The following is a 15,801-nucleotide window of genomic DNA, read 5'->3' as shown; positions in this document are numbered from 1 at the left end:
GTCTTGAGTTCATTGCTTGAAACTTGACTACATCTGTGGTGACAGCTCCTGCCCATGATGGCCAAATATGAAGAAGTTAACAGGAAAGGATTTGCAGATCAGGTGCCTTTCAGAAGTGGGACTTCCTAGTATTTGAAGTTTTAGGTTCTTTTTGTATTTTTCTGCTTCATTTTCACTACAGCTACTTTAGGAAAAAAAACCTGTAATTTTCTTGTTAGACAATTGTGTGTGTGTAATATTCCAGTCTCTTGAAATGTTAGAATAGCAACTTTTCTCACAACTGAAACTACCCCACTAACAAGTGAAAACTTAATGAAAATGCTCTTTAATAATGTCCTTGGAAATTAAATTGAAAGATTCTCCAAAGGCGAAATGCCTTTTCTAAATTAGTTCAGTCAGTACAAAGCACAGTAATATCCTAGAGAAGCCTGAGGAAAGGACAAAGTGTTTGTATGAAAGAGTTTACAAAGGAGTTAGTTACTTAGTCCATGCATAAACCTGCACTGACTTTAAAACCAAAGTTTTCAAGGTCCATGTTTAATTAAGATAACTAAATCAGTCAAAGGACAATGAAGTTTTTGAAGTATTTCCTTGCAGGTAGTTTCTCATTTCATGTGGACTAATTGTTATCTAGTATTTCTCCTTGTTATATCTATTAGGTATATCTATTCTTTATTTTTTTCCCCTTCTTAATCCTTCTTTAAATACTTCAACTACTGTGAAGAAAAAACCCAGTTCCTATGATGTCCCATGTCTACCCATCATGAAATAGGGAGACATTTACCATCTCCAATTTTTGTGAAGACTACATTTGAAAGACACGTGTCAGAACACTTGCAGCCAGAAGTGGGTGATACAAAGATCCTGTTTGTGTCATTGAAAAGCACCTGCAAGAAAGGGTCTCATCCCTCTAAAGATCTTGAAGAAGGGGAGACCTCCTTAGTTTTCTAATTAAACACGGAGGATATTTTTATATTATATTATGGTATATATATATTATGGTAATATTTTTGTTATAAATATATTATGGTAAAATTTATGTATCAGAGAGGAATTATATTAACTACATCTCATTACAACAATAGACATGAGTAGAGGTTTTATTAATTGATTTTAAAAATACATCAGAAATTATCTTGAATATCTTGAAAGTGAATGATGAAATAATGTGTTAAAAATTATAAAGATATTAAAGATTATGTAGTCAGAATCTTCTGTGGCTAATAACAGCAGTAAACCCTCAGCAGGCTGCTCTGTGTAACTAGAAGGCTACTTTGCTATTTTATGTTTTAGTCAACTTTTTGACTAAGTTTTAGGTATTACTGAATGTCCTCATTGTGAGACATACAACCCAAGCCTCCTTGCAGCTTCAGAAATTCTGGGCCCTTTCCTATTTGGGAAAGGGTAAAAGTTCAGTTTGTTGCAGGCTGGCATGCATTTTGTAACAGAAATGTGCTGATGTGCCCAAAGTGCTGCAGTGGGTGATTTCAGAGGAGGCTTTTGGCAGGAGCTTGAAATGTTGCAGCCGTTCTCTCTGCTGAGACTGTTCAGTGCACTTGAGCTTCCCAGCTGCCTGAGCTCAGCCAGTTCACTTGCTCCTGCTGATTCCTCGGTCTGCAGTGTGCCATTTCCCTTTGAAATCAGTCTCTGGTTGTCAAAACCCCATGGTGTGCTGTGGCAGTGGGAGAGATCCCAGGAATCTCCTTGTCCCAGGGCCTGCCCCAGGCGGTGCCTGCCCAGGTGGACGCGCCACAGCAAATCCTCTTCTGAGTCGCCACCCTTGGTTGTCTCCAGTGGGACCTTTCTGACAGGGACGTCTCCTCTGCATGACTTTGACCTTTTAACTTTCTTGTTAATTAGAACAGGGTTGATCATTGATTCTGGCAGAGCAGATTCACGTCCACCTGCAGGAGAAATGCATTTGTGCACGTTATTATGGTGGCAAAAATCAAGGGTATGGTTTCTGCAGCATTAACTCATCTGAAAAGCTTTAACATGAGTTTAAACTGTGCTCTTTCTTTCAGTGGCTGAGAGTAGTGCAAGTTCTTTTGATGCCAGGTTAAGGAGTAGAGCTACTTCATGCTTGCTTTTGCAGCATGAGGGCATAAATGGTATCCGAGATTTAGTTAAATGAAAATGGAAATTTGTCAAGACAATATTGATCTATCTGGTACTCTAAGACTCATTAACAGCACAGATTGAGAATTGACTTTCAGTAATTAATTGCTTGTAAGCAAAACTTCTTAAGGTGAGTAGGGACTTGCTCAGTGTGTTGGCAAGTGCTGTAATTTGAAAGACAAAAATGTTTTGTTTGAAGTTTGTATTCACAGCTTAATAATATTGTGATTATTTCCAGATGAAACAAGTTGTGAATGTCTTCTTTTTCTTAATGAGGGATCATTAACATGATAGGCTTTTATTTTAATATTTTACTGCAATTTTACTATTCCAGTTGGAATAAATTGTATAAATAGCTTATCACACTAGTTTTGCTTGAATGATAACTTAGAGGAATCTGCTTCCTCTGTGAATGGTATAGCTGTAACAGCTGGAGAGATTCTGGTCTCCTTTTTTGTTTAGTCTTCTACCCCTATAAGCTTAATTTCTAAAGCACTATGAAAGTTAATGTTAAAAATGTTTAAGATATTAGATAGATAAAGATATTAATGCGACTTAATTACGTGTAGCAGTCACCAAATTGCTGGACATGACTGGTTTTCTGTGTCTTGAAAATGAACAGAAACTGATCTATTACACTAAAGATAATTCACTGACACTACTTAGACATACTTCAGATGGTATAAATATAAAGTAGGGGTTTACAGAATGCTGGCCTTATTTACAGGGTTGACTTATAGTGACTGTGTCTGTTGCAGTGTAAGTTCTGAAACACATTAAGGGGAGAAAAGTAGACATAGAGGAGTGCTGATTATATTTTGAGTGTCTCTGAACAACTGTTTTAAAAGGATTGTAACCCTGAGTTTGAAATTAGGCTAGTTTGAGTAGGAGTAGGCAGTTTTTTCCCTGCACAAAAACCCAACAGCACAACCTCTGCTTTACATCTGCCTTTTGGGTCATTTTTACAAATATGTATTAGGAGATGCCAGACCCAGCTGATTTACTGGCAGTAAATGAACCTGTAAAACAGGGATTTTGCTAAGCAAGGGCTTTCACTGCTGCCTTTCTCTCCCAGTGCCAAAACAACAACCCCAGCATAATATCTCAGAATTTTTCTGCTCCTTGGCCATGAAGGGTTGATCTGATAAGAGCTGTTTTGCAGCATGGCTGGGAGGGAGGACCGTGTCAGACCACACTGGCTCTCATGCCACGTTACTGGGAGAAAGGAGGCTGAGGCACGTGCAGAGCTTTGAGACACAGGTGTGTTTGTGCATCCCTCTGTACAGTGAGGTGTGCTAACAGAATTTCTCAAGGTGACACCACTCAGAGACATAAGAATACACAGTTCTCTCCCATGCAACAGTGAGAATCAAAGTTATGACTGGACCTCATCCAAGAAGTAAAGCTGAATGCCTGTTTCTTATCCAAGAAATAAAGCTGAGCTTGGCTGGCTACAAAAACGTCCACGTGCAAATCAGAGCCCTGTGTGCTGTGCAGAACAGCACCAAGCTGTGAAAACCAGAGCTTGTTCTCTGTGAGAGAAAAACCAAGAGAGAATGGAACTGAGAGACTGAGGTGAAGCACCTTTGCATGTTTTTGTGGTGTTAACTGTGCTCTTGGCTGGGCTGACATTGATAGGCAAGATCAGAACATCTAGAACCTTATAGCTGGTCACCACAATAATTATGATCTGTCTTATGAGCTGATCAGAAAGTTCAGAGTGACAAATCTAGTTCAATTTTAATAGTGTGCACTGGTTTTGAGTTCAAGGTTGATTTGATTCCTTGCTTGGCTACAGGTGCAGCACACAAAATTGAGCAATGACCTTGGATAGAAATGTGATAGTCCTGAACCACTGGGTATTGAATTAACACACCTCCATCACTGTCCAAACTTCTCAAGAAAGCTGCAATTATACAGATCTTTATTTCTGATTTTCTATATCTTTTTCCTCCATGTAAATTGTACTTTTATATTTATATGCAAATTGTGCCATGTTGCACAGTTGTTTACCCTCTGGCCATATGCTGTCATCATTAATAGATTCTTTTAAGGTTCTGGAGTGGCAAAAGTTAATCTTATCTCAAGTTAGCTTGGGAAACACTTGGAAGAGATTTCTGCAGTCAGAGCCCCAGTATTTATTCTGTTGTGACTGCATGTGCTGAATACTCCCACTTAATTCCTAAAGTAAATACTGTTTTTCAGCTTCTTAGCCAATAAATAATGAATGCACTGCTGTTTTATCCCCTAACTGGTGCCTTTCAAATCTTCTCATGGTCTTTGTTCTCAAATAATCAGGAGTGGGCAGAAGCATGAATGTGGCTGTGTGTATTGGGGAAGAAAGAGAACAATGTTGTTTTCGGGTGATTTCTTGGTTACTAACCCCTCTGTCCAAAAAAAAAAAAAAAATAAAGAAGTTAAAGGGTCTTAAGTTCTGTTTAAAGGTCCAAAATTTCATGACTTCTGCAGACAGGAAGTGACATACAAAGCTAAAAGTCCTCCAGAAAACTTGGAATTACCATTCCAACTGTGGTGCAACAAACCTACAGTGCTCAAAATCCCCGTGGTTCCATGGAAGGACAGCAGCTCTGCCAGGCAGGAGCAAAGCAGGGTTTTACTGGTAAGAACAAAGACCTTTGGCAGGGACTTTTAAGACCACAAGGGGCTGAAGGTGATCTCCTTCCATGAGGGTTTTGTGTGTCTGGCCTTTGAGGTTCGTGTGTATGTGTGGGGTTTGTGGTGGTGCTGTTGTTGTCACCCCTTTCCCAGCACAGCCATAATTTTACCCTCTAGGGTAAAACAATTTCCTGTCAGTGCAAACCACTGATCCATACATGGACTGCCTTTTGGAACTACCTGGAATTTCAGGATGGTGTAGGGCAGTCCTCATATGGCAATGTTCATTTCTGCTCCACATTTTCCTGAAAATTGATGCATGTAACAGGTGCAAAGTGCTGAGCCATGCAATAGGCTTTCCCAGCTCCCACAGGAATGTGTAAGGTAAACTTTTAGGACCTTGAGAACTCAGTATAACAAAAAATTCCCAAATTCTGGCTGCTTCTAACAGTGACATGAGTACTTTCCACACAGATTGTTTGAAGATAGAAATTAAGTGCAGCAGGTTATGTGGTTTTGTGAATGTTTTGGGGAATGTGCATGTATATAAAAATATTTGTATGTGGATTTTTAGCCCCACTACATTTTAAACTCCCTAGAATCTTGTGCAGTTCTACTTTCTTACATATTTTACTCTTCATCTAAAAATGTCCTTGCAAAAAATCTGCTCTAATTACATTCATTATATCTGAAACTTCATTTGAATTAATCTGAATAAAGGCTTTTGCTCCCTTTCTTTTAACTAACAGATTTTTGCTATAACTGATGAGATGGGCTGTTTTGTCTTCAAGTTAGCTGCTTTTTGATACCTGATAAAATAAGCTTGTAAATATATGTTTTTCTTCCTCACAGAGATTTTAATTCTTTTAACATGAGAATTTCAAAACATTTGGATGAAAGAATATTGAAGAAGCAAATCTGTTGTATAATTCATAATTACATGGGTTTTTTTCTGATTGTTTTGATCATGAAGTCTTACACAGCCAAATGCTGGAACTGCTGAAAAATGTAGAGGAAAATGTAAAGAATGAAATATTCTAAGTCCTACACTTGTTGAGGTAAATACTAATATGAGAGGTGTATGAAGCATGGGGTTTATATTAAAATTAAATTCAGAAGACAACTTCATTAGTTGTCTTAGTATTCTCAATATCACTTTAACTTGGAAAGCTAATGTATCAGTGTAGTATTGTCAGCAGGAGTCTAACTAAAAACTTTAAAATAATTGCAAGTTTCTTATATAAAATCTGTTTGATATGGGAGGTAGATGAGTGATACATATTTTTACTTGTTTTTCTATTTATGCTCTTTCCAAGCAATATGCACTGAAAATAGTTTCAAAACAGGAGCTTTTGTTCAAAACTTGTATCTTAGTTACCCACTATGACTTTTAATTAAAATTATATTTTAACAACCCGCCAACTTGTGCTTGTTACTTGATATTTGCCATTATTTCCTGTAGTCTTTCTTTACACAGGTAGAGAAGAGAAAAAGAGAAAGATGACCCAGAATTGCTGGTTCTGATGGAAGCATTCAAGAGAGCAGAAATATTACAGAATACATTGCACAAGTACACTTATCATAGACATGAACAACATGGTTACTGTAAGGGTTACTGTTTATGTTTAGGACTTTATTTTACTGATATAAAACCTGTAAAGCCTTACCTCAAATATGTTCATCTGTTTCAAATACATAAAAATATTTCATTGACATGAAGCTTATAGATATAAATTTAAAACCACCTTTCAGCAAAACAAATAAAACCCCAAAATGACAGAAAAGGAATTCAGTTCTACATCTCTTGAAGCTGAACACAAAAAGAACAAACTGAGTGTTATTAGAGATTTAAAGAAATAATCTTTACATTACATAGACATTTTTTTTCTGCAAATAGAAGCGTACCTGTTTTATATACAATAATGTGTGGTTGCAGTTTTTGCTTCTGTTTTATATGGTCATACTGCTCCTCAAGCATGCTTACATCCATCCTGGTGAGCTTCTTAACACCATCTGAAACCTGTGGCTCTGAGCTATGAGTCACTAAAAAAATACCAGTCACGTATTTGTAAGCCTTCACCATCTGTTCCAACAAGGAAGAAAAAGCCAAGCAGAAGCAGGACATTTCCTTCATTGTGCTGGCAAAAAAAAAAAAGCAAATCCAGTGTGAAGCATCTGAAATCTTCCTAAATGAAGGAGTGACTTTCTTCCAAGCACGGTGCCTTGTGTCAGGAGCTGCCTGGTCTGCACTGGAGCTGTGGATGTCACTCCGGTTGTTTTCATGCCGAGTGCCCGGAGCTCCTGCAGACAAGAGTTCAGGATCGGGACTGCATAGCTGGATTCAATGTTTACTTAAGGTTGTGAGCATATGAACCTTTGCCAAAAAAAACAGTGAAGTACAAACCCTCACTGAACACAGCCAAACACAGAAAAGGCTGGGTAATACTGGTTTATGTAGCAAAGTTAATTCTTAAATGCGGGCTGTTGTGGAGGGATCCCCAGGCCAGGAGTTCCACCTGGGAAATATTTTTCTTTTTTCCTGTGTATTTTGTGTCTTTCCCCCCCACTCTCCCTTCCTTAACTTTCAGTTACATTCTTGCTGATGCTTCTTGGGGCAGTGGGGTGGGAGGGGAGGGTTTATCAAGCTTTCATACTTTTGTGCTTATTGTTGCCTTTCAAATAATATGTTAAAAATATTCAGGCCTGGGTGCAGAGTCAGAAAAATATGGGCCAGAAACACTAAGAATTGGGAGGCTGGAGACAGGAATGCCTTACTCTGACTCATTCAGGACTTCTGCTGTTCTTTAAAATGAAATAAACTACAGAAATAAGAATTTTGTTAATGAGAGCTGAGAAAACTTTTAAAATCCATGGTAAGCTAAATTTTAAAACTTAATGTTAACATTATTATCTCACAATGAGGCAAAAATTTGAAAAACATGTCTTTTGATCATATCAGGTAAAGTATAAATCTTTGCTTGGGCTGTGTACTGCAAGTTTTTATCCCTGAGATAGGTCAATCAATGGCCCAAGACATTAGTATGTGAAAAAATTATGCAGTTCAACTGTAGTTTTAATACAGTTGTGTGTGTATCTGCTCATTCTCATGCAGTGACACATTTTTGGTAAGAGTTTAAAAGGACAATCTAAAAATGAATTTGAGTAAACAGTCGGGTATTTCCTAAGAGCCACTTTGAATGCAAGACTGAAGTTTTGTAACCAAAATGTCATCCTCTACTGACAATTTACCTTTTGTGTGGCATAAACCAAGTAGGGAAAACAATTCTTATCTCTATTCTCTGCTCCTGTTGTTTTTGCACGTGTGTTATGGAGATTGTTTACTGAGATTGAGTTCTTAATTGGGTTCTGGTGATGGTTGTTCATATTTATTGGCGTATGAGGTCCAAGCTGTGTCCTGACTGTCTGGAGACAGTAATGGGTTTTTCTTTAGTATCTTTTTAGCATTCTTCAGTATCTCTTTATTATAGTATTAATATAGTATTAATATAACATAATATAATATAATATAATATAATATAATATAATATAATATAATATAATATAATATAATATAATATAATATAATATAGTTTTAATAATGCAATTTGTTCAGCCTTCTGAGTCAATGGAGTTAGATACCCATCATTCCCATATGTTAGGGAATGCATATGATAAAGCACAACAGAAGTCACAGAATCACAGAGTATCCTGAGTTGTGAGGGACCCACAGGGATCATCAAGTCTGAGTGAATCCCATACAGGGATCAAACCCACAACCTTGGTGTTATTAGCACCATGCTCTAACCCTCTGAGTTAAAGTCAGTGGAATTGTAGGGAAGATTAGTGGTTTGGAGTTGCCATTAGTGAAAAAAAATGATAGTTTCTCTTAGAAATGGATAACATTCCTGTCACTTTGATGATAGGCTTTCATTTATCCATTGGTCTCTTCAAGATACTTTGTGAGGGGATGTTTCATTCATGGAATGTTAAGGGTTGAAAGGAACCTTAAGGACCATCTTGTCCCAGCTCCCCCTGCCATGGGCTGGGACACTTCCCACTAGATCAGGTTGCTCGAGGAATTGTCCAGCCTGGCCTTTAGCACTGCCAGGGTTGGGGAATCCACAGCCTCCCTGGGCAACCTGTTCCAATATCTCACCACTCTATTTCTTTCTAATATCCAGCCTAAACTTCCCCTCTATCAGTCTGTACCCATCACTCCTTGTCCTGTCACTACAAATCCTCATGAAAGGTCCCTCTCCATCTTCCCTGTAGGCTCCTTTCAGATACTGGAAGGTTGCAATGAGGTCTTCACACAACTTTCTCTTCACCAGGCAGGATGTTAAATCCTCTCTGTAAAAGTCAGTTGTGCTACAACAGTTACATCTGTGTAGTTGAAATGGTTACATTCCCCTTGCGCACACATGGGAAGAGCAGGAAGATGTGTCACACTCTGGTAAGGAAGGTGTGTTGTTACATGGTATCAAGGAACTGAGTAATAAATTCAAAGTTTTGTTTCCTTACAAAATACTGGGACTGGTTGGGAAGCAACAATATGCTATTATAAAATTTATATATAAGGAAGAGATGCCATTTACTGAAACCCATTAAACAACAACAGAAATGAGCAGAGGTTGTATTTGTTGATTTTAAAAGTTATAAAGATATTAAAGATTATGTAGTCACAATCTTCTGCAGCTAGTAAAAGAAGTAAACCCACAGCACGTTGACCCATGTAAGTAGGAGGTCTACTTTGCTATTTCAAGTTTTTGACTTAGTTTTAGGTATTACTGAATATCATAAGACATATAAATCAAGCCTCCTTGCAGCTTCAGAAATTCTGGGCCCTTTCCTATTTGGGAAAGGGTAAAAGTTCAGTTTGTTGCAGACTGGCATGCATTTTGTAACAGAAATGTGCTGATGTGCCCAAAGTGCTGCAGTGGGTGATTTCAGAGGAGGCTTTTGGCAGGAGCTTGAAATGTTGCAGCCGTTCTCTCTGCTGAGACTGTTCAGCGCACTTGAGCTTCCCAGCTGCCTGAGCTCAGCCAGTTCACCTGTTCCTTCATATTCCTTGGGTTGCACATAAATGATTGACTGAATCAGGCTGAAATCCTGCAGATCTGGGGAATCCCCTTGGAGGTTCTGTGCCTGCAGGTGACAAGACTCTGGATATGCAGTACAGAGTTCTGGGAAGGCTCAGCAGGCTCACATGTGTAAATCTGCTGCAGCTGACTTGTTAATAATTACTCCTGCCTTCCCAATATGCTTGTGTCTTACAGTTGGGTTACCTACCTCAGCTGCAGTCCTTTCCTGCCTTAGCCAGGGAGAGAACAATAAATACAATACTCTGACAGACACTGTGGATACTCTTGAATTTGGCTTCTCTCTACCTCAGAAAAAGCATGTGTCATGTTAGAATTGTTCTGATGTATCATGGCTTTGTTAGATCTGCTCTGATACTCTGCCTTCAGCAGTGACAAACACCTGGTGCTCTCTAGCAAGCAGTGCCTCAATGGCCTTGTTTGTCCCGTGTTCTGAGTTGTTGTCACATGGAGTCTGCCTCGGGACCTTCAGGCAGTTGGCTTATACATTGGGACAGGAGATTTAATTAACCTCATTACAGTTGGAGCTGGCATTCAATACAAACATTATTAATGGTCATAAAAGTTACCCAACCTTTTTAAAATTCCAGTCACACTGTTTGACTCTCTGACCTCCTGTGAAAGTGACTTGTGCAGCCTGCCTGTGTGTGTGGCCGGAGGAATAACTGGGATAGCATCCTTAAACCAGAAACACAGGCTCTGTCTTCAGAGATGTGAGCTTCACTTCTCATTAGAGGAGCATTTAACATGTAATGAGTTTATATCTGATCAGAAATTATTATTAATTATTTGTGCTGCACCATTCTTTCAGCATCAGGAAAAGCCATCACACGTATTCACATGAGTGGTTTACACAAGTCAGTCCCCTCCCAAGCAGTGCCATGGGTAAGCAACAGAACCACAGAGCAGGTAAAGGAGCCAGATGGCCAGTGAGACAAAGGGAATGGGCCCAGGTGGTACAGCAGAGAGGAGGAACTGCAAACAGGATTAGCTCAGCCAATCCTGTATACATTGCAGTTTGTTTGCTTCTCAGGGAAAACTTGTGAACAGAGTCTGCACAGAATTGTTAAGGCTGGAAGAAAGCTTTAAGATCAGCAAGTCTACCCAGCACCACACTCACCATTAAACCATGTTCTCAAGTACCATTCCCCAGGGGCTTTATAACCCTTTCCATGAAAAAATTTCCTAAAATCCAGTCTGAACCTCTCCTGGTGCAATGTGAGGCCATTTCCTCTCATCCTGCCACTTGTTACCCAGAAGAGACCGAGCCCCACCTCACTGTGACCTCCTGACAGGAGCTGTAGAGAGTGAGAAGGTCCCCCCTGAGCCTCTTTTTCTCCAGACTGAGCCCCCACAGCTCCATCAGCTGCTCCTCACCAGTCTTGTGCTTCAGGCCCATTCCCAGCTCAGTTGCTCTTCTCTGGACACACTTCAGCAAAGTCTTTCTGGTCATGACAGGCCCAAAACTGCACTCAGGGTCTGAGATGTGATTGAATCAGACTCTGGAAGTGTGTATGCTTTGTGTGTATGTGTGTTTGTGCAGGTACATTTTGCTATCAAGGCATGTCTCTGTGTCTGTATATACACATACACATATATATATATACATGTGTGTGTGTTTTTTGTGAATAATTTGCAACCAGGGTATGATTAATAAAATAAATTGCAGCTCTAGTCTCCATGACATCAGAAAATACATGAGGTTAATTGTGACTTTGATGTGTAGTGAGCTGGTGCAGCTAATCCTTGTTATGCCACTGGGATAAACTTGAAAACAGATTACCCACAGGTTCTATTCTTACAGCATAGTGGAACAACTTCCTTTTAGGTATTACTAATAAATAAAAATAAATTCCTTTTTCCATGCATGCCCACCATTTGATTTGTTTTTAAATCAGTCAGTCAATCTTTAAATCGAGTTACCTGGAGCTCCGGAGCCCTGTACACTTTCCCAGTATGCAGCAGGTGGCACTATTGGAGTGGCATGGTTGTGTTTGCCTGATGCTGACACCTTAGAGATCTCCATTTGGGTTGCTCTAGTTTGCAGAGGAGTATAAGCAGCCAAGCCATTTCCTAGCACTGGCACATGTATCTCTGAACAGCACCACAGGTTCTGAAAATTTATTGCCGTGATTAGGTTTGTGACAAAACTCATTCTTTTTTAATTGAACAAATTCCTGATCAAAACATCATTTAAGTGGTTTTCACTTGATTATCCACTGAGGTCTGAAGTGCCCTATTTCCCTTAAGGCTTTTCTTCCATCACAATGGAACCAATTCTTCATTTCCTTGAGGCAAAACAAAATTTGAAATACTTCATAGTCCAAAAGCTGTGTCTTTAGAACCTGAAGTAGATGTTTACTGCCCTTGACCTTGGTTGCAAAATCTCATTTAAAAAGATGCCACTAATTTTATCTCAGACTAATTAATTTGTGTGTAGTAAATTAGTTTTTTATTAAAAATTGTTTGGAGGACCTTTTAGGAATAATTGTTGATTTAAAGATAATTAAAAATGCTCATAATTGTTAACTGACTGAATGCACTTCCTGTAACACTGGGTTTTACTGCACATCTGAGACTAGAGGTATATTATTCATGATATTCGTGTGCTGAATTATAGACATGTTCAGCACTGTTCATGGAGGTTAAAAAGACAGAATACAAATGTCTGTACATTTTAACTGGCACTGAGAAGGAAAATCAAAGTTACTGTGCTAATCCCCTTTCTCTTGCTTTCTATAGTACTTTCTAAATTTTTATTGAAGTGCAGTCCTGAAGTGTAAGAAAGTGACTATTTTATTGTTAGAAAATGGAATGGCACAAAGAAAGATAGAAACAAGGTGGCTGCTATTATTTGGATTCCAGGCAGTATTAGTAGAATCAATAGTAATTGTTTACTTTTTAGTGAGATTTTTGATAAGAGCACACACATTTCTATTGTTTGAAAGCACAACCTTAAAGCATGCCCCAGCTACAGAGTGTTGTGAGTAGAGCACAGGACTTTCTGATGGCACAAGATTATTTCTGGTGCTCTTTGCATGTCCTTGCTAATGGGGTGAAGGATCCTATGGTGGAAGTGTTCAAAATGATCTTGAGATGTTTCCTCTGTCTGATCTTTCCTGTGCTTTCAGACCTAAAGGATTCAAGTATTTTAAAGGATTCAGGTATTTTAAACCTGCCCTTCAGGTCCCTCTGAAAGGTTGGTGAGCTTGGGTTGCATGTAGTCCCTCTTCCCATTTCCTTGACAGGATTCTAAATACCCATTTTACTCCTTGTGCCCTTAGGTAAATATAATTATGTACTGTGTGTAAGTAGGTATATCCCAAATATCTTTGATCCTGCACTCTTGTCTGGATGTCTCTAAAGCTTAAATCAAGCACTCCAAGTCAGCACTGAGGGTTTCATACCAAATATCTTGTGCTTTACATGCTTTTACCAAGAAAGGTTGGACCAGCTGATCCTTGAGGTCCCTTCTAGCCTGGTATCCTGTGATTCTATGATTCACTCACTCATCTGGCTTTGTGGGTGTCAGGAGCTTGGTGCTATCCAGTCTCCTCTGCAGAACCACATTCTTTGTTGTTTTTTCTTTTTGTGGATGGTAAATGTGGTCAAACAGAAATTACTGTGTTCCTGCATGTTAAATTCAGTGCTGCTCTTGAGGAGCTAAATGCAGCAGATGTCCTGTATGTGTTTTTTGTGCCTGACATAAGCAGCATTTAAAAACCTCAGTTTTTCTGTCTTGACTTGCTGAGGATTAAATCCTATTCCTTTGGAGTGTTAGTTGCTACAAAAACTAAACTGAAATGTGCTTTATTAGAAAGCTGCTCCCTCTGTTGGTTGTCTCATTGATAGAACTGGAATCTCTCCTGGGCAAACAAACAGCCTCCAAAACTGAGGGTCAGGAATTTTTCATTTTGCAGCTCTGCTATCCTTGCCCACCAAGAATTTCTGAAATTACCTTTTAGAAGTGAAAATGTTCAGAGGCAAGTCTAAGAAGAAATTGAACCTATTTACCAGTTAGAGATTTTAAACAAATGAACTTTGGACATCTTCCCTCACAGTTCCCCTGGCCTCCTTCTTTTCTGTACCAACTACTTTTCTGACTGTTTCCTATCCATGGAGTTATGAAGGCTACAGTTCTGGGAGGTGACAACAGCCTGTGATTATTTGTTCTGCCAGAAGACATAACAGCCGTATAGGAATTCTGTGAGGATTTCAAGCAGGGTCTAAAACAAATTGTGTAAGCGATGTAACTTTTCACCTAAAAATCCACCTTGATTTTTCCACCTAAAAGCTACAGGATTTTGATTGCAAGATTTTAGGTCTGTCCAGGATGGTGCTGAAAAGAGGTTTGTCCCTTATTAGTGTCCAATTCGGGCATTGTTTGAGTAGGAATGAGTTTATCTTTGATTGCTTTTAATCAATAACATGTACTTATCTGTAAGTGAAGTTTGATAAGAATCAAATACAGCATGAAAGAACTGGTTAATGTCTTGTTAATGAAAAGTTTTATCTGGATGACACCATCTGGCTTCTGATATATTTGCTTTTGAGCACCAGAACACAAACCACTTTAGTATTCACCTTCAAGAAGCACTGCTGGGTGCATAAGTTAATTTTAATAAGCCTTGCAAATGGCTGTAGTTAGGATAGTCCTCCAAAGAGGATGGTTAAGTACTGTTACTATTGTTGGAATGAATGTGGACTTGAAGCCTGTGCAGAGGAGGAAAGTGTCCTAAAAATAATTTGTTATTCAGAAGCATCCTTCACTTCCATGCAAAAATCTCATGAGGACTTTCTACTGCACTTCATAATCACTGATAGCCTAATTGAGTCAAGGAAATTACAACTGTAAAACTAGAGTATATAAACTAGAGTATGTAAAACCAGATACAATTCCACAGTGCCTGATTCAGTACCCACTGAAGTCAAAACATCTTCTGATTAATTCAAGAGAAGTGAAATTGGATGATTGTATGCTCATGATCAAATGAAAGCTGCAAACTGACCAATACCCATGAACCTGATGGTATAGTAGAGATTGTGTATTGAGCCATCATTTAAACTCTTTTCTTGTACCCATTTTTTGTGTGCTTGTGTGTGTTTTTATATGGAATCCTGCACCAATTCCTCATGAGTTCTCTGTAACGGGCCTTAACTGGTTAATGCAGTACCACACCTGGCATATTGAATATGCACATGTCAAAAAATTAACTCAGCTAGTAAGTTTGTGGAGTAATTACTGTACTTAAATAATCAACATTTTTAGTCTCTATACAATGACTGTGCTTTGGGCTTCCTCTTGTGGAATTCATTTACAGGGATTTCACTGGATCTTTGATTGTGCTTTTATGGAACCACAGAGCGGGTCAGATTGGAAGGGGGCACAGTGGGTTATCCTGGCCTACATCGCTGATCAAGGGTTGTCCTAGGGCACATTGCATGGAATTGTGTTCAGATGGTCCTGAAACGTCTCCAGTGAGGGACATTCCAAAACTCTACAGCCTCTCTGGGCAGCCAGCACAGCAACAAAGTTCTTGCTCACACTCCCCTGTTCACGTCACAGCCAGTAAAAAAACAGCCACCTCAATCCATTTAAACATTGAGTTCTTATTCTTACAGAGTGAAGACTTTCCACTGCTTTTGGAGGTATGGACAAACATAATGGTTACCACAAGATCACGTGCAAAAATAACTTCAACAGATAAGCACATATTTAGGGAAACAAAAACATTATTGGTATTATAATGCCATCTCAATAAAAAGAACAGAAACTTCATCTTTTATTTTATGGTACTGTGGTATTTTATATTTTCAGTACTTGGTTAAACATTGCTGGAGATTTTGTGATAAGAGTGCTTGCAATGCCAAATAGAAAGGGAATGACCTTTAGGGCAATGCCATTGTTCAGATATTGTTCTAGCAGGTAGGTCCAGTGCTCAGGCTGAGACTATTTCTTTTTTAAACG

At 38.9% G+C, this 15,801-nt stretch overlaps 1 protein-coding gene across 1 annotated transcript; it reads right to left on the bottom strand.

The window, feature by feature from the left end:
• Nucleotides 1-1,085: 1,085 nt before the first annotated feature.
• C1H9orf152 (chromosome 1 C9orf152 homolog) lies at nt 1,086-6,868 on the bottom strand. The gene is made up of 2 exons (XM_058039358.1): nt 6,640-6,868; nt 1,086-1,904 (listed from the first exon to the last, which is right to left on the bottom strand). Exons 1-2 carry the CDS (start codon nt 6,866-6,868, stop codon nt 1,333-1,335), a joined length of 801 nt encoding a protein of 266 aa, XP_057895341.1. The 3' UTR covers nt 1,086-1,332.
• Between the last annotated feature and the right edge of the window lie 8,933 nt (nt 6,869-15,801).

This window comes from Melospiza georgiana, chromosome 1 (assembly GCF_028018845.1).
Source record: "Melospiza georgiana isolate bMelGeo1 chromosome 1, bMelGeo1.pri, whole genome shotgun sequence".
Taxonomy (NCBI): Eukaryota; Metazoa; Chordata; class Aves; order Passeriformes; family Passerellidae; genus Melospiza; species Melospiza georgiana.
The sequence above is the reverse complement of the archived record's forward strand: the minus strand, read 5'-3'. Positions and strand labels throughout refer to the sequence as shown.